The 23,753-nt window shown below is 47.3% G+C and overlaps 1 protein-coding gene across 1 annotated transcript in view; it reads left to right on the top strand.

Annotated features, from left to right (window-relative positions):
* The window catches only part of LOC139235415 (zinc finger protein 3-like), a 47,110-nt gene extending 24,871 nt beyond the window's left edge, over positions 1-22,239 (top strand). The window contains exon 2 of the mRNA XM_070866539.1: positions 21,571-22,239. Coding sequence (XP_070722640.1) covers positions 21,571-22,239 — 669 coding nt within the window. The remainder of the gene's footprint in view (positions 1-21,570) is intronic.
* Positions 22,240-23,753: the final 1,514 nt, after the last annotated feature.

Genomic DNA, 23,753 nt, shown 5'->3' on the forward strand with positions numbered 1-23,753 from the left:
GTCTGAAGGAGATTGCAGAGATAGGGAGGGGTGTATGGGCTGCGGGAGGTTACAGAGATAGGGATGGGGTGTAGGGGCTGGATGGCGTTACAGAGATAAGGAGGTGTGTCGGGGCTGGAGGAGGTTTAGAGAGATTGGGAGGGATGTGTGGCTGGGGCTTTGGCGCTGGAAGAGTTTGAGAAAGATATGAGAGGGGTCGTTGCTGGAGGAGGTTACAGAGATAGGGAGGGGTGTAGGGCTGGAAGATGTTACGGAGATAGGGAGGGGCTGGAGGAGGTTAGAGATCGGGAGGAGGTTAGAGATCGGGAGGGGTATAGGGTCCTGAGGATGTTACAGAGATAGGGAGGGGTGTAGGGCTGGAAGATGTTACGGAGATAGGGAGGGGCTGGAGGAGGTTAGAGATCGGGAGGAGGTTAGAGATCGGGAGGGGTATAGGGTCCGGAGGACGTTAGAGATAGGGAGGGGCTGGAGGAGGTTACAGAGATAGGGAGGGGCAGGGCCATTGAGGGATTTGAACACGAGGCTGAGAATTTTAAAATCAGCGCCTTGCTGGGGGGGGGGGGCGCGGAGAAGTGCAGGAACACAACCCCCTCACTACCTACCCTGCACTAACCCCCATCACCTGTTACATCACCTGGAGTTCCAGCGACACTCCTCCCCCTCTCGCTTGGTATTTATCTACTCACTGCCTCACTCAAAGCTTAACTCCCATTGACAGTCCATGTGAGAGCCCTCGTTGTCCCAGAATTGCTCCCCGTGGACAGCGACTGACCTTCCCCGTGCCTCCACCGCCCTCCTCCTGTTCCGTGACGGCCGACAAATTCAGGTTGTGTTCCAGTCAGCAAGCGAAAGATCGGGACTTAGGGTGTATAAATTAAAACATGTGGCGGGCCGGAGGAAGGGGCTTGGGGGGGCCGTATGTTTGACACTCCTGAGCTACACTGTCAAACCGTGTAAGAATTTTCTATGTTTCAATGAGATCACCTCTCATTTGTGTAAACTGTAGAGAATATAGGCCTGGTCTACGCAATCTCTGCTCACAGGACAATCCCCCCATCCCAGGAATCAGTCTGGCGAACCTTCGTTGCCATCCTCAATGGTATGTACATCGATCCTTAGGTAAGCAGCCAAACTGTACACAATACTCCAGGTGTAGTCTCACCAGGGTCCTATATAATTGCAGTAAGATGTCTAGGAGCAAGTTATTATTTAAATGGAGAAAGATTACAAAATGCTGCAGTACAATGGGACCTGGGGTCACTTGTGTATGAAGCACAACAGGATAGTATGCAGGTACAGCAAATGATCAGGAAGGCCAATGGTATCTTGGCCTTTATTGCAAAGGGGATGGAGTATAAAAGCAGGGAAGTCTTGCTACAGCTATATAAGGTATTAGTGAGGCCACACCCTGGAATACTGCATGCAGTTTTGGTTTCCATATTTACGAAAGGATTTACTTGCTTCGGAGCCGTTCAGAGAAGGTTCACTAGGTTGATTCTGGGGATGACTTATGAGGAAAGGTTGAGTAGTTTGGGCCTCTACTCATTGGAATTCAGAAGAATGAGAGGTGATCTTATCGAAATGTATAAAATTATGAGGGTGCTTGACAAGGTGGATGCAGAGAGGATGTTTCCACTGATGGGGAAGACTCGAACTAGAGGGCATGATCTTAGAATAAGGGGCCACCCATTTAAAGCAGAGATGAGGAGGAATTTCTTCTGAGGGTTGTAAATCTGTGGAACGCGCTGCCTCAGAGAGCTGTGGAAGCTGGGACATGAAATAAATTTAAGACAGAAATAGACAGTTTCTTAAAGGATAAGGGGATAAGGGGTTATGGGGAGTGGGGGGATAAGGGGTTATGGGGAGTGGGGGGATAAGGGGTTATGGGGAGTGGGGGGATAAGGGGTTATGGGGAGTGGGGGGATAAGGGGTTATGGGGAGTGGGCGGGTAAGTAGAGCTGAGTACATGATCAGATCAGCCATGATCTTATTCAATGGCGGAGCAGGCTCGAGGGGCCATACGGCCTACTCCTGTTCCTATTTCTTATGTTCTTATGTTTACTCTTATCCTCAAATCCTCTTGTAATAAAAGGCTGACATACCATTTGGTTTCTTCGCTGCTTGCTGTACCTGCATATTAACTTTCAGTGATTCGTGTACAAGGACACCAAGGTCCCTCTAACCACCAACATTTCCCAATCTCTCACCATTTCAAGTAGCTGTTTCCAGTCCACTTTGGCTAAATCACATATCAGCTCAGTAAAATTGGCTTTTCCCCAATTGAGAACTTTTATTCCTGGTCTATCTTTGTCCTTTTCCATAACTACCCTAAATCTAACTGAATTACGATCACTAGCACCAATGCTCACCCACTGATACCCCTTCCACCTGCCCAGCTTCAGTACCTAATACTAAGTCCAGAACTTCCCCCTCTCTTGTTGGGCTTACTACATACTGGTTAAAAAGTTCTGCTTGTTGCTGACCCCTCTGCGAAGGGAAATAGGTCCTTCCTATCCACTCTATCTAGGCCACTCATAATTTTATACCTCATTAAGGTCTCCCCTCAGCCTCCTCTGTTCCAAAGGAAACAAACTATTAAGAGGGTTGGTGGGCTGGAGGAGGTTACAGAGATAGGGAAGGGTAAGACCCTGGAGAGATTTGAACAAGAGGATGAGTATTTTAAAGGCTGATGCCACCAGCCATCTCGCCCAGCACAGAATGTAACTCACTACCAACAGGAAGGATGTTACTTTAACTGCTAAAAATGCATAATGTGGGGAAATCAATCCCTGTCCCTTTAACTAACAGCGACATGGAAAAAGGGAAATGAATGACCTTTAAACACCTGGTCCACTTGGCACTGAAGTGTCTCAAACTCATGAGGAACTCATAAATAGAAATAAAATACTGACAGATGTTAAACTGTTTTGTTGACAAAATAAATCTCGATTTAATTTTTAAAAGGTGAATTGTTTAACAGGGGTTCACACAGACTCACCTGATAGGCTGACTCAGGATCCACCCCTCAAGCACCATGATTGGCTGCAGAACACGCTGCTCCCTGGGCCCTCCGGCCTCTGACCTCTCTTCCTGTTGGTTCCCAGGGCAATCAATCACCACTCGCCAACATTACGCTGCCACATTAAGTTGAGGGGCTCGGAGGAAGAAATAAAATGAGGCCGTGAATCTGAGTTAAGAAATAAAATTAGAAAAGCATGATTAAATAAACAAGGAGGCAATATAAATTAAAGGGTACAATCCTAACGGGGGTGCATGAACAGTGAGACCTGCGGGTATATATGGACAAATCGCTGAAGGTGGCAGGACAGGTTGCGAAAGCAGTTGAAAAAAACTTACAGGATCCTGGGCATCACAGAGTACAAAAGCAAGGAGGTTATGATGAACCTTTGTAAAACACTGGTTCGGTCTCAACTGGAGCATTGTGTCCAATTCTGGGCACCGCACATTAGGATGTGAAGGCCTTAGAGAGGGTGCAGAAAAGATTGACAAGAATGATTCATGAGACGAGGGACTTCAGTTCCGTGGATTGACTGGAGAAGCTGGGGTTGTTCTCCTTGAAGCAGAGAAGGTTGAGAGGAGAATTGATAGAAGTGTTCAAAATCATGAGGGGTCCGGATAGAGTAGATAGAGAGATACTGTTCCGATTGGCGGAAGGGTAGAGAACCAGAGGAGATGGATTTAAGGTGAATAGCAAAAGAACCAAAGGTGACATCAGAAAAATCTATTTTACGCAGCGAGTGGTTAGGATCCGGAATGCATGGCCTGAAAGGGTGGTGGGGGCAGACTCAATCACAGTATTCAAAAAAAAAGGAATTTGGATAAGTATCTGCAAAAAAACATTTGCAGGGCCAGGGGAAAGGGAGGGGAGTAGAAACATAGAAACTAGGTGCAGGAGTAGTCCATTCGGCCCTTCTAGCCTGCACCGCCATTCAATGAGTTCATGGCTGAACATTCAACTTCAGTACCCCATTCCTGCTTTCTCGCCATACCCCTTGATCCCCCTAGTAGTAAGGACCTCATCTAACTCCTTTTTGAATATATTTAGTGAATTGGCCTCAACAACTTTCTGTGGTAGAGAATTCCACGGTTCACCACTCTCTGGGTGAAGAAGTTCCTCCGCATCTCGGTCCTAAATGGCTTACCCCTTATCCTTAGACTGTGTCCCCTGGTTCTGGACTTCCCCAACATTGGGAACATTCTTCCTGCATCTAACCTGTCTAAACCCGTCAGAATTTTAAATGTTTCTATGAGGTCCCCTCTCATTCTTCTGAACTCCAGTGAATACAAGCCCAGTTGATCCAGTCTTTCTTGATGGGTCATCCCGCCATCCTGGGAATCAGTCTGGTGAACCTTCGCTGCACTCCCTCAATAGCAAGAATGTCCTTCCTCAGGTTAGGAGACCAAAACTGTACACAATACTCCAGGTGTGGCCTCACCAATGCCCTGTACAACTGTAGCAACACCTCCCTGCCCCTGTACTCAAAACCCCTTGCTATGAAGGCCAACATGCCAATTGCTTTCTTAACCGCCTGCATGCCAACCTTCAATGACTGATGTACCATGACACCCAGGTCTCTTTGCACCTCCCCTTTTCCTAATCTGTCACCATTCAAATAATAGTAGGCAAGGGTTCGATGGGCCGAATGGCCTTCCGTGCTGTAACCATTCTCTGATTGTGTGAGCAGAACCACTCTGTTCCCTGACTCAATCTAAAGCCTTCCTGATTATGAGCACCTCTGTTAAACCTGCCCTGCACCTTCACTGCTCCAAGGAGAACCACCCCAGATGCTGCAGCCATCATCTTATTGAATGGTAGCAGGCTCGAGGGGCCAAAGGGCCGACTCATCTCCTATTTCTGATGTTCTCATGTGTTCATGTCACTGGTCCCCATCCTGCACCTGCTCCCTGCAGTAAGATGGCCGCCGCACATGCTCCCTGCCCTGCAGCGGGACAATGGAAAGTATTGTGACGTCGAGGAAGCCCCGCCACTGTTGCTCCCTGCTCCTTGTGGTGGGCGGACCCATGCTTCCTTAAGATGGCGGCCGAACTCCCGGCAATAATCAAGGCCCGTCCCTGCCCAAAGGTGCCTCGCAGCCGCCACCCGCCGACTCGGCGGCAAATCTCACCGCCCGCACGTCCTCAGGGAGACTGGGCGCACTGCCCGGGCTGCTCACCCATCCTCCGTGGGGGGGAGGGGTGCAAAACGTTGACCGTCCGCAGCTAATCCCCCACAATAGGCTGCCCCGCGCCTGCGCAAAACTCCGCCTCGCCTCACCTGGGCCCCGATCTCAAAGGCTGCGAGCGGAGCCCACCAACAAACCCCCCAACCGCCCGCCCGCAACACTCAGCCCGCAGCCAATGGCGAGGCGGCGCGGGGCACCAGCTCACCCAGCGCGCTGCTCCGCACCAATCAGTGGCGGGGGGCGGGGTCGCGGCACCAATCAATCACTGGTCCCTGAAGGTACTGACTCTGGCTGGGTTCAGTTCTACACTCACTGGTTCCCCTCCCCTGAAGGTACTGAATCTGGCTGGGTTCAGTTCTACACTCACTGGTTCCCCTCCCCTGAAGGTACTGACTCTGGCTGGGTGCAGTTCTGCACTCACTGGTTCCCCTCCCCTGAAGGTGCTGACTCTGGCTGGGTTCAGTTCTACACTCACTGGTTCCCCTCCCCTGAAGGTACTGACTTTGGCTGGGTTCAGTTCTACACTCACTGGTTCCCCTCCCCTGAAGGTACTGACTCTGGCTGGGTTCAGTTCTACACTCACTGGTTCCCCTCCCCTGAAGGTACTGACTCTGGCTGGGTTCAGTTCTACACTCACTGGTTCCCCTCCCCTGAAGGTACTGACTCTGGCTGGGTTCAGTTCCAGACACTGATATCTTTCACTTTATTCCTGCACCAAGATGGCTGCGCATGCGCTGTGCTGCTCACTGAATCAAGATGGCGGAGCGCTGAACCTGCCTTCCTGCACAAATATGGCCGCCGTTATCCTGGGCCTGTGAGCGGGAGAAAGCCCCGAGGCTTAACCGCCGATATTCCGGTTATTATTCCGGGCTTGCGGCGGGCACCGGTTGTTAGTGAAACCTCTCCCGCTCCCCGCTGGTCCCTTACCCCGCTCCGTCCCGCTGAAAAAGAGAATTCTGAGGAGCTTCTCCAAAACATGTCTTCTCCGCCATTACACGCACCGCGCATGCTCCAAACACAGCCACGGCCCGCGCCTGCGCACCGAGCTCTTGTAGTCTGGGTGCGGCACATTTTCTCACGCGGGGCATGCTGGGTGGATAAGACCATGACAAACAGGAGCAGGAGTGTGCCAGATACTGCACGGGTTATATACAGAGTAAAACTTCCTCTGTACTGTCCTAAACAATCCCAGGGCAGATACAGCACGGGTTAGTTACAATTTAAAGCTTGCTGTTCGCTGACTTTCATCAAACACTCCCAGGGCAGGTACAGCACATGTTAAATACACAGTAAGGGTCCCTGCACACTGTCCCACCAGGTATTCCCAGGGCATGTACAGCACGGGTTAGATACAGAATAAAGCTCCCTCTGCACTGTCCCAAGAAACAATCCCAGGGCAGGTACAGCGCAACTATTTTGTTGTTAATCTGTAAATCAAATGCCCCTGATTAAAGGGAGGAGGGCACTATAACCAACAAAATAAACTAATTAAACTTTGGATGGTAAACTTAAATCAAATTAAAATTTGGTTGCTCGAGGTGATGATGCACTCAAGTCCCTCCAGTGCCAACCTCTTACAGAAGGCCGCAAGCATACCGGTAGCAGGTACAGCAGGGGTTAGAGATAGAGTGAAGCTCCCTCTACACTGTCCCATCAAACACTCCCAGGGCAAGTACAGCATAATTTAAATGCAGGGTAAACATCTTTCTAAACAGCCAATCCAAAAATTCACAGGACAAGCACAACACAGGTTAGGTAAACATTATCTTTTTCATAGGCAGTCCCTCGAAATCAAGGAAGACTTGCTTACACTCTAAAGGTGAGTTCTTAGGTGACTAAACATTCCAATACGGGAATTACAGTCTCTGTCACAGATAAAACAGCCAGTCATTAAAGGAAAGAGTGGGTGGGACTGGTTTGCCGCATGCTCCTACGCTTGGTTTCTGCATGCTCTCAGCGATGAGACTCGAGGTGCTCAGCACCCTCCCGGATGCACTTCCTCCACTTAAGGCGGAATTTAGCCAGAGACTCCCAGGTATCAGTGGGGATGCTGCATTTTTATCAAGGAGGCTTTGAAGGTGTCCTTGAAATGTTTCCTCTGATCACCTTGGGTTCGCTTGCCATGTAGGAGTTCTGAGCAGAACGCTTGCTTTGGGAGTCTTGTGTCAGCCATGTGAACAATGTGGCAAGGCAGGGTATCTCTGGAGTTGGAGCACGCCGTGTCCACAAGAGATGGACACTGCAGAGACTGGAGTGCATCATTTCAAGAAAGAGCATAATTTTTATTTGAATTAATTTGATTTGATTTGACAATGGTTCCCTTTATGTTGAATTATTACGTTTTGGTTTTGGTGCCCTCAAAAAGAAAACAAGGGGGCACTTTAATGAAAGTTTCTGAAGTGTGACCGCCCCCCCCCCTTTAATCAGGGGGCACTTGATTATTGTTCTACTTAAAATAGTTGTGAACAATGTGGCCCACCCAACGCAGCTGGTGAGTGTGTTCAGTGCTTTGATGCTGAGGATGTTGGCCTGATCGAGGAAACACCGGGAATGGTTTGATGAGAATGACCAGGAGATCCAAGAGCTAATAAATCGCAAGCACAGGGCATTTCTGAACCTAAAACAACAACCCAACTCGGGACCAGCAAAGCAGCATTACAGATGGCTTCAGGCCGAGGTCCAAGAAAAAACCTGTGACCTAAAGCATAGATGGTGGGTGGAGAAATCACATGAGGTTCAGCAGCTGGCTGACAGCCATGATGTGTGAGGATCCTTCACAGCAGTCAATGCCACCTGCAATCCAACCACCCAAGGCACCACCCCACTGTTGGCCAAGAATGGGGAAACACTCATCAAGGACACCGAGACAGCCAGGACCCGCTGGACAGAGCACTTCGAAGATCTCCTTAACCAACACTCTGCCTTTGACTCGAGAGTCCTCGGCTCCAACCCACAGCATGCTACCCACCACCATCTCAGCAAAACCCCAGCCCTGTACGAGGTGGAAAAGGCCATCTGCCAGCTCAAAACCAACAAGGCAATGGGAGTGGACGAAATCCCCACTGAGGCACTAAAGTATGGTGGAGAGGCACTATTGGCACAAATGCATGACCTCATCTCTCTCATCTGGAAGAAGGAGGGCATGCCTGGAGATCTCAGAGATGCAGTAATCATGACCATCTTTAACAAAGGGGACAAGTCCGACTGCGGCAATTACAGATGAATCGCCCTGGGAAAGCCATCGCTAGAATCCTCCTCAACCATCTTCTCCCTGTGGCTGAGGAGCTCCTCACGGAGTCACAGTGTGGTTTTCATCCTCTGCAGAGTATAACGGACATGAGTAGGTACACAGTAAGGATCTCAATACACTCTCCCACCAGACACTTGCAGGGAAGGTACAGCATGGGTTAGATACAGAGTAAAGCTCCCTCTACACTGTCCCATCAAATATTCCCAGGGCAATTACAACATGGGTTAAATAGAGAGTAAAGCTCCCTCTATACTGTTCCATCAGACGTTCCCAGGGCAAGTACAGCACAGGTTAAACACAGACTACATCTCCCTCTGACTTGTCCAGCCATTCGAGGGCAGATACAGCATCAGTTCGATATAGAGAAAATCTCCCTCTATACTGTTCTGCTGGACATTCCCAGGGCAGGTACAGCACGGGTTAGATACAGAGTAAAGCTCCCCTTACACTGTCCCATCAACCATTCCCAGGGCAGGTACCACCAAGCTCATGGTCTACAGGGCTGTAGTAATACCCGCCCTCCTGTATAGCTCAGAGGAATGGACCATGTACAGGAGACACCTCAAGTCGCTGGAGATATATCACCAATGATGTCTCCAGTATATCCTACAAATCAACTGGGAGGACTGGCACAGCAACATCAGCGTCCTTGTCCAGGCTAATGTCCCCAGCATTGAAGCACTGACCACACTTGATTAGCTCCGCTGGGCAGGCCACATAGTTCGTATGCCAGACACGAGACTCCCAAAGCAAGTGCTCTATGTGGAGCGCCTTCACAGCAAATAAGCCAAAGGCGGGTAGCAGAAACATTACAAGGACACCCTCAAAGCCTCCCTGATAAAGTGCGACATCCCCACTGACACCTGGGAGTCCCTGACCAAAGACTGCCCTAAGTGGAGACAGTGAATCCGGGAGGGCGCTGAGCACTTCGAGTCTCAATGCCGAGAGCATGCAGAAATTAAGCGCAGGCAGTGGAAGGAGCATACGGCAAAGCAGTCCCACCCACCCCTTCTCTCAATGACTATCTGTCCAACCTGTGACAGAGTCTGTGGCTCTCATATTGGACTGGTCAGCCACCAAATAACTCACTTCAGGAGTGGAAGCAAGTCTTCCTTCTATTTTTCCTCGATTCCGAGGGACTGCCTATGATGATGATGATGATGATGATGACAACACAGGTTAGATGCAGAGTAAAGCTCCCTCTACACTGTCTCACCAGACATTCCCAGGTCGGTACAGCGTGGACTATTAAAGGTTAAATCTCACTCTAGCCTGTCCCAAACACTCCCAGGGTGGGTACAGCATAGGTTAGATACAGAGTTAATCTCCCTCTACGCCGTCCGATCAAACACTCGCACAACAGACACAGCACGGGTTAGTCAGAGAGTAAAGCTCTCCATAGACTGATCCATCAAACACTCCCATCGCAGGTACAGCAGGAGTTAGATACTGAGTTAAGTTCACTCTACACTGTCCCATCAAACAGATCCAGGGCAGGAACAACACAGGTTAGATACAGAGTAAAGCTCACTCTACACTGTATCATCAAACACTCCAAGGGAAGATACAGCATGGATTAGATAAGAGAGAAAAGCTTGCTCTACACTATCCCATCAAAAAATGCCAGAGCAGGTACAGCATGGGTTCGACAGAAAGGTTTAGGCTGGGTTTTCCAGAACTTGGGACCTGGGCAACAGAAGGCACAGTCACCAATTATAATCAGGGATGCTCAGGAAGACAGATATCTCATGGGTGGGGGGCAGGATGGTGGTTGTGCGGCTGGAGGAATTTACAGAGCTAGGGAGGGACGAGGCCATGGAGGGGATTGAAAATATTAGAATTTTCAAATTAAGGCGTTGCTTAACTAGAAGCCAATGTAGGTCAGTGAGGACAGGGGTGATGGGTGAGCTGGAATTGGTGCGAGTTAGGGCATGGGCAGCCGAATTTTTGATTAACTCTAGTTTATGTACAGTCGAATGTGGGAGGAGTGCATTGGAATAGTCAAGTCCAGAAGTAACAAAAGAATGCATGAGGGCTTCAGCAGTGGATGAGCTAAGGCAAGAGCGGAGACAGATGATGTTAGAGAGATGGAAATAGGCAGTCTTAATTATGCCGTGGATATCTGGTTAAAAAATCTATTTCAGGGTTAAGTATGACACCAAGGTTGCAAACAGTCTGGTTCAGGCTCAGACAGAAGTTGGGGAGAGGGACAGAGTCTGTGGCTAGGGAACGGAGTTTGTGGCAATGACAATTACAAATATCAAAATATTTGACAGACTATCACGTGCAAAATGTGTGGATGAGTTTGAAAATTCAATCGGTTACAAAAACGGGTTACAGAAAGTAACGGATTTCGAACCTTATACAAGATGGTTCAATAAAGGGGTGGTTCAAAGGATTTCAGTTTTGTTTAAACTGACACACTGCAGTTAAGTCTACTACAACTACAACTCGTACTCAAATGGAACAAGTTTGGGGTTTGATAGAAGGCGAACTAGGTGAGAAATGACGTAAGTTAGATTAAGAAAAAGCACTAAAATGGAACAGTTAGTAACAGAACATCAATTAGTCTCCTCTGATCATGGAGGAATCAAATATTCGACACACTGTGTTTGAAACAAAGATAATTTATTCAACATTTATACACAATATTAATCTCCAGCTCAGGTATAGGGATTATTAAGATCATCAGAAACAAAGTAGAGCTGCCGGAGTGAACATGTTTCAGTGCCCAATGCAATCACAGTAAATCCTGTTCTATTTACAAATGCAGCCTTTCTCCTCAGCCCATTCAAAACTGAGATAAGGAGAAATGTCTTCTCTCAGAGGGTGTAAATCTGTGGAATTCTCTGCCCCAGAGAGCAGTGGAGGCTGGGTCATTGAATATATTTAAGGCGGAGATAGCCATACTTTTGAGCGATAATGGAGTATCGGGTTCTGGGGAGCGGGCAGAGAAGTGGAGCTGAGTCTATGATCAGACCAGCCATGATCTTATTGAATGGGGAGCAGGCTCGGGGGTCCGGTTGGCCCACTCCTGCTCCAATTTCTCATGGTCTTATGTACCCAGCATGCCCCGCGCGGAAGAATGAGCCGCATCCAGACTAGAGGAGCTTAGTGCGCAGGCGCGGATCGTGGATGTGTTTGGAGCATGCGCGGTGCGTGTAATGGCGGAGGAGACACGGTTTGGACAGGCTCCTCAGAAGTCTCCTTTTCAATGGGACCGAGCGGAATAATGGACCAGCGGGGAGCCGAGGAGGCTTCATAAACATCCGGTGCCCGCCGCAAGCCCGGAATAATAACCGGAATATCGGCGGTTGCAGCTTCGGGGCTTTCTCCTGTTCACAGGTTCAGACTAACGGCGGCCATCTTCGTACAGGAAGGCAGGTTCATCGCTCCGCCATCTTGGTTCAGTGAGTAGCATAGCGCATGCGCTGCTATCTTGGTGCAGGAACCAAGTGAATGATGTCAGTGTCTGGAACTGCACCCAACCAGAGTCAGTACTTTCAGGGGAGGGGAACCAGTGAGTGTAGAACTGAACCCAGCCAGAGTCAGTACCTTCAGGGGAGGGGAACCAGTGAGTGTAGAACTGAACCCAGCCAGAGTCAGTACCTTCAGGGGAGGGGAACCAGTGAGTGCAGAACTAAACCCAGCCAGAGTCAGTACCTTCAGGGGAGGGGAACCAGTGAGTGCAGAACTAAACCCAGCACCTTCAGGGGAGGGGAACCAGAGAGAGTAGAACTAAACCCAGCCAGAGTCAGCACCTTCAGGGGAGGGGAACCAGTGAGTGTAGAACTGAACCCAGCCAGAGTCAGTACCTTCAGGGGAGGAGGGGAACCAGTGAGTGTAGAACTGAACCCAGCCAGTCAGCACCATCAGCGGAGGTGAGCTCGGGGAACCAGTGAGTGTGGAACTGAACCCAGACAGAACCAGCGTCTTCAGGGGAGGAGAGGGGAACCAGTGAGTGTGGAACTGTTCCCAGCCACAGTCAGCATCTTGAGGGAAGTGAGGAGAACCAGTGAGTGTAGAACTGAACCCAGCCAGAGCCAGCTCCTTCAGGGAAGGAGAACCAGTGAGTGTAGAACTGAACCCAGCCAGAGCCAGCACCTTCAGGGAAGGAGATGGAGGGGAGCCAGTGAGTGTCGAACTGAACCCAGCCAGAATTGGTGGCGAAAATTGGGAGTGGAGGGAAAACAGTCTATAACATAACATAAGAAATAGGAGCAGGAGTAGGCCATTTGGCCCCTCGAGCCTGCTCCCCATTCAATAAGATCATGGCTGATCTGATCATGGACTCGGCTCCACTTCCCTGCCCGCTCCCCATAACCCTTTACTCTCTTATCGTTCAAAAATGTGTCTATCTCCAACTTAAATTATTCAATGACTCAGCTTGCACAGCTCTTTGGGGCAGAGAATTCCATGGATTTGCCACCTTCAGAGAGGAAATTCCTCCTCATCTCACTTTTAAATGGGCGGCTCCTTATTCTGAGACTATGTCCCCCTAGTTTTAGTTTCCCCGATGAGTGGAAATATCCTCTCTGCATCCACCTTGGCGAGCCCCCTCATTATCATTAAGTTTCAATAAGATCACCTCTCATTCTTCGAAACTCCAATGTGTATAGACCCAACCTACTCAACCTATCCTTTGAAGTCAACCCCCCCATCTCCGGAATCAACCTAGTGAAACTTCTCTGAACAGCCTTCAATGCAAGTATATCCTTCCTTCAATACGGAGACCAAAACTGTACACAGTACTCCAGGTGTGGCCTCACCAATACTCTTTACAGTTGTAGCAGGATTTCTCTGCTTTTATACTCTATCCCCCTTGCAATACAGGCCAACATTCCATTTGCCTTCCTGATTACTTGCCGTACCTGCATACTAACTTTTTGTGTTTCATGCACAAGACCCCCAAGTCTCTCTGTAATGCAGCTCTTTGAAATTTTTCTCCATTTAAATTATAATTTGCTTTTCTATTATTTCTGCCAAAGTGGATAACTTCACATTTTCCCACATTATACTCCATCTGCCAAATGTTTGCCCTCTCACTTAACTTTTCTATATCCCTTTGCAGATTTTTTGTGTCCTCCGCACAATTTTTGTAACAGCAAACTCTTTCCCTTCATCCAAGTCATTAATATGGATTGTAATTAGTTGAAGACCCAGCACCGATCCCTGCGGCACCCCACTAGTCATGTTTGCCAACTGGAAAATTACCATTTATCCCGACCCTCTGTTTTCTGTTGGTTTGCCAATCCTCTATCCACGTTAATACATAACCTCCAAACCTGTGAGCTTTTATCTTGTGCAGAAACCTCTTATGTGGCACCTTATCGAATGCCTTCTGGAAATCCAAATACACCACACCCACTGCTTCCCCCTAATCCACCCTGCTTGTTACATCCTCAAAGTACTCCAGTGAATTTGTCAAACATGATTTCCCTTTCATAAAACCATGTTGAATCTGCTTGATTGAATCATGCTTTTCCAAATGTCCTGCTACTGCTTCCTTAATAATGGACTCCAGCATTTTCCCAATGACAGATGTTAGACTAACTGGTCTCAATTGTTCTGCTTTTTGTCTGCCTCCTTTTTCAAATAGGCACGTTACATTTGCGGCTTTCCAATCTGTTGGGGCCGCCCTAGAATCCAGGGAATTTTGGTAGATTACAACCAATGCATCCACTATCTCTGCACCCACTTCTCTTAAGACCCTGGGATGCAAGCCATCAGGTCCAGGGGACTTGTCTGCCTTTAGTCCTATTATTTTCCCTAATATTACGTCATTAGTGATAGGGAGGAACGCAATACAATCACTATCTATAGCCTCTCGCTTATCCACTGCTGGGATGTTTTTAGTGTCTTCTACCATGAAGGACTCTTACTATCTGTTTTTATATTTTGTGCTAGTTTTCTTTCATAATCTATCTTCCCTCTCAATCATTTTTTTAGCCGTTCTCTGCTGCCTTTTAAAAATGTCATAAACCTCTGGCCTCCCACTGGACTTGGCCACACTGTATGCCTTTGTTTTCAATTTGATACCTCTTTTATTTCCTGAGTTAGCCACGGATGGTTATCCCATCTCTTACAGTCTTTCCTTCTCATTGGGATATATTTTTGTTGCAGGTTATGAAATATCTCCTTAAATGTCTGCCACTGCTCATCAACCATCCCATTCTTTAATCTATTTTCCCAGTCCACTTTAGCCAACTCTGCCCTCATACCATTGTAGTCTCCTTTATTTCAGCTTGGGACCCTGGTTTGAGAACCAACTTTCTCACCAACCAAAATATGGTTGAATTTGAAATTCAACCATATTATGGTCTCTCATTCTGAGAGGATCTTTTAGTACCAGATCATTTATTAATCCTGCCTCATTACACAGTACTAGATCTAAGATAGCATGCTCCTTGGTTGGTTCCACAACATACTGTTCAAGGAAACTATCCCAGATACACTCTATGGACTCCTCCTCAAGGCTACCCTGGCCAATTTGCTTTGTCCAATCAATATGAAGTTTAAAATCACCCATAATTATTGTCGTTCCTTTATTACAAGCCTCCATTATTTCTTGATTTATACTCCGTTCAACAGTGCAGCTACTGTTAGGGGCCTATAGACTCTGCCCACCAGTGACTTTCCCTTTATTATTCCCCATCTCCATCCAAACTGATTCAATATCTTGATCCTCTGAGCAAATATCGTTTCTCACCAACGCACTGATCTAATTCTTTATTAACAGAGCTACCCCACCTCCTTTTCCTTTCTGTCTGTCCTTCCGAATTATCAAATATCCCTGAATATTTAGTTCCCAGTCCTGGTCACCTTGCAACCACCTCTCTGTAATGGGTATCAGATCGTACCCATTTGTATCTATTTGTGCCGTCAACTCATCTATTTTGTTACAAATGTTATGTGCATTTAGACAAAGAGCTTTAAAATTGTTTTTATTTTACCTGTTTTTCCTGCTTTTTTCCTCTGTCCAACCCTCCCCAACAGACTGACTAAACCCCCCCCCCCCCCCATGGCGAGGATATTGGTACCCGGCTCTGTTGAGGTGCAACCCGTCTGGCTTGTACAGGACCCACCTCCCTCCAGAAGCGGTCCCAATGCATCAGGAATCTAAAGCCATCCCTCCTGCACCATCTCTCCAGCCAGGCATTCATCTGCTCTATCCTCCTATTTCTGTACTCACTAGTTCATGGTGCCAGGAGTCATTCTAAATATTACCCTAGATCATGTCACTGTTTGTAATTACACATGACCCAGTCTCGGTTTATATTACATTCGACCCTGCCTCTGTTTATATTACACTAGACCCTGTCCCTGTTTATACTACACTTGACAGTATCTCTGTTTATAAATAGAAGTATAGAGTACAAACGCATGGATATTATGATGAACCTGTACAAAACACTGGTTCGGCCTCAACTGGAGTATTATGCCTAATTGTGGGCAACGCACTTTAGGAATAATGTGAAGTCCTTGGCGAGGGTGCAGAAAAGATTTACGAGAATGATTCCAGGGATGAGGGACTTCAGTTACCTGGACAGACTGGAGCAGCTGGAGTTGCAAAGGGGATAGAGTATAAAAGCAGAGAAGTCCTGCTACGACTGTACAGGCTATTGGTGAGGCCACACCTGGAGTACTGTGAACAGTTTTGGTCTCTGTATTTAAGGAAGGATATACTTTCATTGGAGGCAGTTCAGAGAAGGTTCACTCGGTTGATTCCTGAGATGAAGGGGTTGACTTATGAAGAAAGGTTGAGTAGTTTGGGCCTATACTCATTGGAGTTCAGAATAATGAGAGGTGATCTTATTGAAACATAAAACATACTGGAGGGCTTGACAAGGTGGATGCAGAGAGGGTGTTTCCATTCATAGGAGAATCTAGAACTGGGGCATAGTTTCAGAATAAAGGGTTGCCCATTTAAAACTGAGATGAGGGGGAATTTCTTCTCTGATGGTTCTAACTCTGTGGAATTCTCTGCCCCAGAAAGCTGTGGAGGCTGGCTCATTGAATATATTTTAGGAGGAGAAAGACAGATTTTTTGAGTGATATGGGAGCAAAGGTTTATGGGGAGCAAGCGGGGAAGTGGAGTTGTGTCCATGATCAGATCAGCCATGATTTTATTGAATGATGGAGCAGGCTCGAGGGGCCAAATGGTCTACTCCCGCTCTTATTTCTTGTGTTCTCCTTAGAGCAGGGAAGATTGAGAGGAAATTTGATCGAGGTGTTCAAAATCATGAGTGGTCGAGAGATACTGTTCCCATTGGCAGAAGGGTCGAGAACCAGAGGACACAGATTTAAGGTGATTGGCAAAAGAACCAAAGGCGACACAAGAAAAAACCTTTTTGCGTGGCGAGTGGTTAATATCCGGATTGCACGGCCTGAAAGGGTGGTGGAGGCAGACTCAATTGCGGCTTTCAAAAGGGAGTTGGATAAGTATCTGAAAGAAAAACATTTGCAGGGCTGTGGGGTAAGGGCGGGGGAGTGGGACTAGCTGAGGTGCTCTTGCAGAGAGCTGGCACGGGCTTGACGGGCCGAATGGTCTTGTTCCGTGCTGTAACCATTCTCTGATTCTATGGTTCTAACTCTCTCAGCATAAGCCTCTATTCCCTTCTCCCTCATATGCTGATCTTCAGTGCATCGATACTGGAAACACAGAGCGACCAATCCAGAGCCGCTCTGTATCAGGGTGGGTGCTGGATGCGGAAGTCGCTCCCTGGCCTCCTGTGTGGGTCTGTTTGTTGCATCAGTTTGAGCTGGAGTGGAGAGGGAGGAGAAGCTGCTGGGTTTAACCCCCAGTACCTCTGGGCCCAGTCGGGCCCAACAATTTCCGATGAGAGACTGTCAACAGCAGTGGATTCTAGGGGAGATTAGGTTGTGAAACAGACACTGCCCGCACAATGTAGAAGAGTATTGTTTTCGGAACAAGTATTTCTGTAGGGGCTTTCAATATACAGATTTGTTTGAATCCATTCTTGGGATGTGGATGTCACCAGTCGGGCCAGAATATATTTCCAATTTCCATTTGCCCCTTGACAAGGTGATGGTGGGCCTTCTCGAACCGCTGCAGTCCGTGTGGTGAAGGCCCTCCCACAATGCTGTTAGGTGAGGAGTTCCAGGATTTTCACCCAGTGACGATGTAGGAACGGTGATATATGCCCAAGTCAGGATGGTGTGAGACTTGGAGGTGATGGATTTCCCATGCACCTGCTGCCCTGGTCCATCTAGGTGGGAGAGGTTGTGGGTTTGGGAGGTTCTGTCAAAGTTCTGGTCGAGTTACAGATGTATACATTCCCTCCCCTTCACCCCGCCCACCTCTCCCTCCTCCCATAGAGACCAGAGTCTTGTGTCGGCCCAGACCGGGTGGTGAGTTCCTGTCCCTGAAGGACATGTAGGGGGTGGTGGGTGTGTCAGCCTTTTCTGACCTTGATGGTCCGAATCGTCCCACTCCCTGGTTCTCGGGCTTGGAATTATTTAGGAGATGTGATAGATGTAGACAGACAACTGTTTGGTGCAAGAACAAATATTTTATTTAGGAAATAGCACACCACACTAATTACCTGAATAGCATATAACAAAATGTACAGAAAAAGGGGGAAAACATATACGCAACGGATACAGAGGCTATGCAGTGGAAAAAAAACACCTCCCACCACTACACTAACTGAGCTCGGCTCAGAAATTGCAGGGACTATGCTCACCAAAAGATTTCTCCACAGTTTAGACCAGTTGCACACTGCTTTCTCTCTTCAGCAGTTATCATGGGCAACTTTAATCTACATATTGATTGGGCTAACCAAACTGGTAGTAATGTGGTGAAGGAGTATTTCCTGGAGTGTATTAGGGATGGTTTTCTGGACCAATGTATCAAGGACCTAACTAGAGGGCTGGCCATCCGAGACTGGGTGATGTGTAATGAGAAAGGACTAATTAGCAATCTTGTTGTGCGAGGCCCCTTGGGGAAGAGTGACCATAATATGGTAGAATTCTTTATTGAGATGGAAAGTGATAGTTAATTCAGAGACTAGGGTCCTGAACTTAAGGAAAGGTAACTTTGATGGTATGAGACATGAATTGGCTAGAATAGACTGAATAATGATACTTAAAGGGATGACGGTGGATAGGCAATGGCAAACATTTAAAGATCACATGGATGAACTTCAACAATTGTACATCCCTGTCTGGAGTAAAAATAAAACAGGGAAGATGGCTCAACCGTGGCTAACAAGTGAAATTAAGGATAGTGTTAAATCCAAGGAAGGGGCTTATAAATTGGCCAGAAAAAGCAGCAAACCTGAAGACTGGGATAATTTTGTAATAAAGCAGAGGAGGACAAATGGTTTAATTAGAAGGGGGAAAATAGAGTATGAGAGGAAGCTTGCTGGCAACATAAGAACTGACTGCAAAAGCTTCTATATATATATGTGAAAGATTAGTGAAAACAAACGTAGGTCCCTTGCAGTCAGATTCAGGTGAATTTATACTGTGTAACAAAGAAATAGTGGACCAGTTAAACAAATACTTTGGTTCTGTCTTCACAAAGGAAGACACAAATAACCTTCCGGAAATACTAGGGGACCGAGGGTCGAGTAAGAAGGAGGAACTGAAGGAAATCCTTATTAGGTGGGAAATTGTGTCAGGGAAATTGATGGGATTGAAGGCCAATATATCCCCGGGGCTTGATAGTCTGCATCCCAGAGTACTTAAGGAAGTAGCCCTAGAAATAGTGGATGCATTGGTGACCATTTTCCAACAGTCGATCGACTCTGGATCGGTTCCTATTGACTGGAGGGTAGCTAATGTAACACCACTTTTTTAAAAAAGGAGGGAGAGAGAAAATGGGTAATTATAGACTGGTTAGCCTGACATCAGTCGTGGGGAAAATCTTGGAATCAATTATGAAAGATGAAATAGCAGCACATTTGGAAAGCAGTGACGTGATCGGCCCAAGTCAGCGTGGATTTATGAAAGGGAAATCCTGCTTGACAAATCTTCTAGAATTTTTTGAGGATGTAACTTGTAGAGTGGACAAGGGAGAACTAGTAGATGTGGTGTATTTGGACTTTCAAAAGGCTTTTGACAAGGTCCCACACAAGAGATTGGTGTGCAAAATTAAAGCACATGGTATTGGGGGTAATGTACTGACGTGGATAGAGAACTGGTTGGCAGACAGGAAGCAGAGAGTCGGGATAAATGGGTCCTTTTCAGAATGGCAGGCAGTGACTAGTAGGGTACTGCAGGGCTCAGTGCTAGGACCACAGCTATTTGCAATATATATTAATGATTTGGATGAAGGAATTGAGTGCAATATCTCCTAGTTTGCAGATGATACTAAGCTGGGTGGCAGTGTGAGCTGTGAGGAGGATGCTAAAAGGCTGCAGGGTGACTTGGACAGGTTAGGTGAATGGGCAAACACGTGGCAGATGCAGTATAAGGTGAAGTTATTCACTTTCGTGGCAAAAACACGAAGGCAGAATATTATCTGAATGGTGGCAGATTAGGAAAAGGGGAGGTGCAGCGAGACCTGGGTGTCATGGTACATCAGTCATTGAAAGTTAGCATGCAGGTTCAGCAGGCGGTGAAAAAGGCAAATGCTTTGTTGGCCTTCATAGCGAGGGGATTTGAGTATAGGGACAGGGAGGTCTTACTGCAGTTGTACAGGGCCGTAGTGCGGCCTCACCTGGAATATTGTGTTCAGTTTTGTTCTCCTAATCTGAGGAAGGACGTTCTTGCTATTGAGGGAGTGTAGCGAAGGTTCACCAGATTGATTCCCAGGATGGCAGGACTGACATATGAGGACAAACTAGATTCACTGGGCCTGTATTCACTCGAGTTTAGAAGGATGAGAGGGGTTCTCATAGATATATAGAAAATTCTGACGGGACTGGACAGGTTAGATGCAGGAAGAATGTTCCCGATGTTGGGAAGTCCAGAACTAGGGAACATAGTCCAAGGATAAGGGGTAGGCCATCTAGGACTGAGATGAGGAGAAACTCCTTCACTCAGAGAGTTGTTAACCTGTGGAATTCCCTACTGCAGAGAGTTGTTGATGGCAGTTCATTTGATATATTCAAGGGGAAGTTAGATATGGCCCTTACGGCTAAAGGGATCAAGGGATATGGAGCGAAAGCAGGAAAGGCGTACTGAGGTGAATGATCAGCCATGATCCTGTTGCATGGTGGTGCAGGCTCGAAGGACTGAATGGCCTACTCCTGCACCTACTTTCTATGCCCAAAAGTTACCAAGCCCAAAAGTCACCACCAAGGCCCCCAGTTATACCTGAGTGCACAATTGATTTCTGATGACTGCTTTTGTGCGATGGCAGGCTGATCAACTCTAATGTGATCCCTTTGTGAGATATTTTGGTGGGCTGATTATTAGCCTGATACAAGATTCCCAAAGGTGTTGATGGGGTTTTCAAATGGTGCCGTTAGAATGTAATCAGGTCTTGATACTGTCCATTGTGTGTTTTGCTGAATCCAGGGTTTTTCTGTATAGCCGTTTTAAGAACTATTAAAATATGTATGTACCTGGGTCCCTGGTAAGTGGGCTTTTGTTAGACTGCTAATGTCTCCCTGGGGCCTGCCTCCCAGGTGGGTTAGCAGCCCTATGCAGACCCAGCATACAATTTAAAATGTCCAAACTCAATCTAAAAGGCCCTAGTTTAGTCTAAAGGCACCTAATAGTGAGATATTTCTGTCCACATTTCTCCTCCAAAAGTCTAACACAGTTCCAATTTAAATTCCAGACATATGTCCATTCAGTAGGGGTCCCAGAATTTTGTGAATCCTATAGACATTAGTGACCAGTTGGGTTATTACGACAATCCAACAGCTTTCATGGTCACTTATTTTCTGCTGATGGCCGCACAAATAGCCAGGTTCATTCAGCTCAATTTCACAACCTGCCTTTGTGTTTTTGTGGGTTCTCTCTCACCCACCCTTTTTCCTGTTTGAAACTCACTTTACAGGGTATTAAAAGGGGAGGATTTGTCGACCAGAGGCTCAAACCAAACATCACATTAAGATGTGATAGTCACTCGATTCATCGGGAACGGAATATCATCGGCCTTTGACCATGGAAGGGAAAAGCACTGTTCACAGCGGGGAGAAACAGTACACGTGCTGTGTGTGTGGACAAGGCTTCAGCCGATCATCCAACCTGGAGAGACACAAGTGCAGTCATACTGGGGAGAAACTGTGTAAATGTGAGGACTGTGGGAAATGTTTCAACTACCCATCCCAGCTGGAAATACATTGGCGAGTTCACACTGGGGAGAGGCCATTCAGCTGCTCAGAGTGTGGGAAGGGATTCAGTTGTTCATCCCACCTGTTGAGGCACCAGCAAGTTCACACGAGGGAGAGGCCGCTCACCTGCTCCGAGTGTGAGGAGGGATTCACTCATTCATCTACCCTGCTGAAACACCACCGAGTTCACACTGGGGAGAGGCTGTTCATCTGCTCTGAGTGTGGGAAGGGATTCACGACATCATCTCATTTGCTGACACACCAGCGAGTTGACACTGGGGAGAGGCCGTTCACCTGCTCTGAGTGTGGGAAGGGATTCAGTACATCATCCCATTTGCTAACACACCAGCGAGTTCACACCGGGGAGAGGCCGTTCACCTGCTCTGAGTGTGGGAAGGGATTCAGTACATCATCCCATTTGCTAACACACCAGCGAGTTCACACCGGGGAGAGGCCATTCACCTGCTCTGAGTGTGGGAAGGGATTCAGTACGTTAGCCCATGTGTTGAGACACCAGCAAGTTCACAAGTGACTGCAGGGGTTGGGATCTGCTGTTAATGCTGCTGTTAATCACATCCCGACTGAACCATGTTCATTCTGACAGTTGGAACTGGAGTTTAATATTTGGGTTAGAGACAAATAAATTCGTGTTGCTTTCAACACATTGCTGTAGATTTTTGTCTTTCCCACCTGTGTGTTTATCATCACCTGGCTGGAGCTCAGAGAGGACACACTGGGGGGAGGATCATATGGGGAGAAAACTTCAGCCTGGACACAGTCCTTCAAGGTCACACTGAGAGGGGCAAACGGCACTTTGGTCTTTCTCATCTCTCTTCACTGACAGCAGTCACTGCGTGGGTTAACCTTGACGTGTAAGGTGCAGATGATATCCACCCAAGGGTGTTTAAAGAGATGGGATAGGTGCTCTGTCAGCCCCTTGCCCATATCTCCAACAGCTCAGTAGAGTCATGGGTTGTTCCCTGAGATTGGAAGGTAGCACATGTCGTTCCCATTTTGCAAATTGAGCACAAGTCAGAGCTCGGGAACTAAAGGCCCATCAACGTGACCTCGATCACCGGGAAGGTGCTTGAAGGGATCCTGAGAGATGCTGTTTTCCATCATGGGGAAAGGGAAGGGGCCATTACAGACACTGAACACGGATTCTGGTAAACATGGTCACGTCTTACAAACTATCTTCAGTTTGTAAAGAAGTTGTTCGGTTGGTGGATGGGGGAATCCGGTTGACATTGTCTACCTCAAGGTGTCAAACTCATTTTCTGTGGTGGGCCTGGTCCAATATCCTGGCACTTGGCTTGGGCCACATTCAGAAAAAGCTATGAAAATAGCAATAAATAAAGATAAACTACATCGGAATTTACATTTAGATTTTATTTACTGCCACTACTCCCGATCCCTGGCACATCTTAGCTTGAGCATTCATGAACTGACCCTGCTCAAACCATAACCACACGGATATCGGCGCATGGTTCTGCCTGTGACCACAGGCTGTGTCACTGCCACACACAGATACCGTTTCCTTGTTTCACATCTCAATACAAACACCATCATTTCTCATCCTCTTTCTACACAATTGCAGCAGACATGAGCAAGGACATGAGGCTTATTAAAAGACACATTTCATTACAGCAAAGGTTACACTGGGAGAAATGTTCAGTTATTTTCCATTACTGGCAAAATGCCGGACAAACCAGCAGCACACTGGCACCTGAACAGTGTCTCATTGGTCTACATGCTTTTCTTAAATAGATTTTCTGCCTGGATATAAACTTAAACCAGCTTTGCAGGCGTGATGCTCTATTCACACATTGAAGGTGAGAGAGATGCTGTGGGCCACACACTAAGTCCAGTAGCTGAAAGTGATTCACAGACTGGGTTTTGTGTTTAGTGATCCCGGGCGTGTTACCAATACCAGCAAAGATGAAGCCCATGGAATAAAAGGGACAGTGGATACTGTCTCACTGTGAGCGAGTTAGAATGAGAAGCTTTAACAACAGCCGATGTTTCACAAAGGGAGACCTCAACAGA

This window comes from Pristiophorus japonicus, chromosome 23 (assembly GCF_044704955.1).
Source record: "Pristiophorus japonicus isolate sPriJap1 chromosome 23, sPriJap1.hap1, whole genome shotgun sequence".
NCBI lineage: Eukaryota > Metazoa > Chordata > Chondrichthyes > Pristiophoridae > Pristiophorus > Pristiophorus japonicus.